This window comes from Mandrillus leucophaeus, unplaced genomic scaffold (assembly GCF_000951045.1).
Source record: "Mandrillus leucophaeus isolate KB7577 unplaced genomic scaffold, Mleu.le_1.0 Scaffold178, whole genome shotgun sequence".
Taxonomy (NCBI): Eukaryota; Metazoa; Chordata; class Mammalia; order Primates; family Cercopithecidae; genus Mandrillus; species Mandrillus leucophaeus.
The window spans coordinates 2167810-2170978 of NW_012101787.1; the positions used below are offsets into that span (position 1 = coordinate 2167810).

At 49.7% G+C, this 3169-nt stretch overlaps 1 protein-coding gene across 1 annotated transcript in view; it reads left to right on the forward strand.

Annotated features, from left to right (window-relative positions):
* The window catches only part of LOC105537668 (lysozyme-like protein 1), a 24090-nt gene extending 21105 nt beyond the window's left edge, over positions 1 to 2985 (forward strand). Inside the window, exons 4-5 of the mRNA XM_011977321.1 lie at positions 269 to 347; positions 2777 to 2985. Coding sequence (XP_011832711.1) covers positions 269 to 347; positions 2777 to 2846 — 149 coding nt within the window. The 3' untranslated portion in view covers positions 2847 to 2985. The remainder of the gene's footprint in view (positions 1 to 268; positions 348 to 2776) is intronic.
* Positions 2986 to 3169: the final 184 nt, after the last annotated feature.

Consider the following 3169-nt stretch of genomic DNA (forward strand, 5'->3'; position numbering starts at 1 on the left):
CTAAACACATTTCCAAAAACCCTTCAGGATTGGGCTCTTCCTCTGAAACGTCAGGTAGTGCAAGATGAAGATGATCTTAAAACAAAAACAAAGTTCTTTTCATTATGAAGCAGTTTAACAATAATGAGACTGTGGCTTTGCAGGGAAAATTATAGTTCTTCCAACCTTCCCAATCCAAAAAGACTCAGAAAAGTGAAGTAAACTTCAGTTGGGGTCCCTCTCCAACAACAAAGTATCACCAAACCCTGATGTCTTCTCTCTCTTACAGCCTTGATCACTGATGACCTCACAGATGCGATTATCTGCGCCAGGAGAATTGTTAAAGAGACACAGGGAATGAACTATTGGTAAGGGTCTTTCCTTGGGAGACTTTGGCCATCATGGGCAAAACCTAGTGTGTGTACTCATCACAGCTGTGGTAGAACTGACAAAGTCACGTCTGCAGAGTGGTGCCACCAATGGAACGAGATCTTGTTTATATTCTCCTCCATCGATGTGCGGGTGTGCAGTGAACATAGTAGTACATAGAAGGGGAGAAGAGAGATGGTGTGTCTGGAATTGGTGGGTTCTTGGTCTCACTGACTTCGAGAATGAAGCTGCGGACCCTCGTGTTGAGTCTTACAGTTCTTAAAAGATGGCGTGTCCCAAGTTTGTTTCTTCTGATGTTCGGATGTGTTCGGAGTTTCTTCCTTCTGGTTGGTTTGTGGTCTCACTGGCTTCAGGAGTGAAGCTGCAGACCTTTGCGATGAGTGTCACAGCTCTTAAGGCAGCGCATCCGGAGTTGTTCGTTCTTCCCATCCAGAGTGGTTTGTTTCTCCCGGTGGGTTCGTGGTCTGGCTGGCCTGAGGAGTAAAGCTGCAGATCTTCACAGTGAGTGTTACAGCTCACAATGGCAGCGCAGACCCAAAGAGTGAGCAGCATCAACACTTACTTCAAAGAACCAAGGAACAAGGCTACTACAACTGGAAAGGCACCCGAGAGGGCTGCTACTCCTGGCTCTGGCAGCCTGCTTTTATTCCCTTATCTGACCCCACCCACCCACATCCTGCTGATTGGCCTATTTTACAAAGGGCTGATTGGTTCATTGGTTCATTTTACAGAGAGCTGATTGATCCATTTTACAGAGCGCTGATTGGTCTGTTTTACAGAGGGCTGATTGGTCCGTTTTGACAGGGTGCTGATTGGTGTGTTTACAAACCTTGAACTAGACACAGAGTGCTGATTGGTGCATTTACAACGCTTCAGCTAGACACAAAAGTTCTCCAAGTCCCCATAGAATTAGCTAGACAAAGAGCACTGATTGGTGCGTTTACAAACCTTGAGCTAGACACAGGGTGCTGATTGGTGTGTTTATAAACCTTGAGCTAGACACAGAGTGCTGATTGGTGCATTTACAAACCTTGAGCTAGACATAAAAGTTCTCCAAGTCCCCACCAGATTAGCTAGACACAGAGTGCTGATTGGTGCATTTACAATCCTCCAGCTAGACATAAAAGTTCTCCAAATCCCCACCTGACTCAGGAACCCAGCTGGCTTTGCCTGGTGGGTCCCATGCGGGGCCACGAGTGGAGCTGCCCACCAGCCTCGTAAAAGGTGCCTGCACTCCTCAGCCCTTGCGCAGTCGAAGGGGAGTGTTGAGGAGCAGGAGGCGGTGCCTGTCCGGGAGGCTCAGGCTGCATGGGAGCCCACTGTGGGGGCGGGTTGGGGGGCCAGGCATGGCGGGCTGCAAGTCCTGAGCCCTGCCTCACAGGGCGGCGGCTGAGGACACGCAAGAATTCGAGCATGGCGTGGGTGGGCAGGCAGTGCTGGGGGACACAGCGCCCCTTCTACAGCTGTGCTAAGCCTCTCATTGCCCGGTGCAGCAGCGCTGGCCAGCCGCTCCGAGTGCGGGGCCTGCTGGCTGAGTGCAGGGCCCCCCAGCTGAGTGCGGGGCTAGCCAACCCCGTGCCCACCAGAAAATTGCACTGGCCCACAAGCGCCAGGCGCAGCCTGGGTTCCCACCCGCACCTCTCCTTCCACACATCCCTGCAAGCAGAGGGAGCCAGCTCTGGGCTCGGCCAGCCCAGAGAGGGGCTCCCACACTGCAGCGGGTGGCGTTTAGGGCTCCTCAAGTATGGCCAGAGCGGATGCTGAGGTTGAGGAGGAGCGAGGGCTGCTAGCGCATTGTCACCTCTCAATGGGATTGGGTTAAGACAATTTGCAATTGTTTTTCTTATTTATGTATTCCAAGCAATGGAGAAAGGTATTTTTCTAAAGTGAGTTGGAAAGGGTCAATTGAGTCAATCCGAGAGAGGGAAAAAAAAACACTTGAGTTTGCTCTAGATTTGGATAAGATTTTGAGGGTTACAGCAACATTTTGAAGGGAAAGAAAATGAGCAGCAGTGAGAGGAAAGTGAGTAGGTCTGTGTCAGCAGGAAGTGTCCCCAGGATTGCGCCTGCGTCCTTGTATTACCTGCTGCTGTGTTCTGGTGAACATTGCCAGCCGGCCACCCACTCAGAGAACCCGAATTTTCAGAGATGTGGGTATGTAATGAAATGACCCGTCCTTACAAAAGTCGATTGCTTGTTGCTGAAGCTAACAATAGCTAGGAGAAAACCAGGAGAGAAAAGTCTGAACAAGGCAAAATGACAGCGTTTTGCCTTGGATCTGAGAAGCAAATGAAATCCAACCCAGGGTTCTGCTGGCGATTTTGGTTAATTTCTGTAGGCTTTGAACCTAAGACGATTTGGATTGTCATGCTTCTTTCTGCTGCTGTTGCTTCCCTGTTGTCCTCAGGCAAGGCTGGAAGAAACACTGTGAGGGGAGAGACCTGTCCGACTGGAAAAAAGGCTGTGAGGTTTCCTAAACTGGAACTGGACCCAGGATGCTTTGCAGCAGCACCCTAGGATTTGCAGTGAATGTCCAAATGCCTTTGTCATCTTGTCCTGTTTGCTCCCAATATTCCTTCTCAAACTTGGAAAGGGCAAACTAAGCTATATTTTTAAGAAAATAAATATTTTCATTTAAATGTTTCCACTCTGACTCGATTCCCTTTTCTTCTTTCTCTCTTTCTTTCTCTCTCTCTTTTCCTTCCTGCCTGCCTTCCTTCCTTCCTTCCTTCCTTCCTTCCTTCCTTCCTTCCTTCCTTCCTTCCTTCCTTCCTTCCTTCCCTCCCTCCCTCCCTCCCTC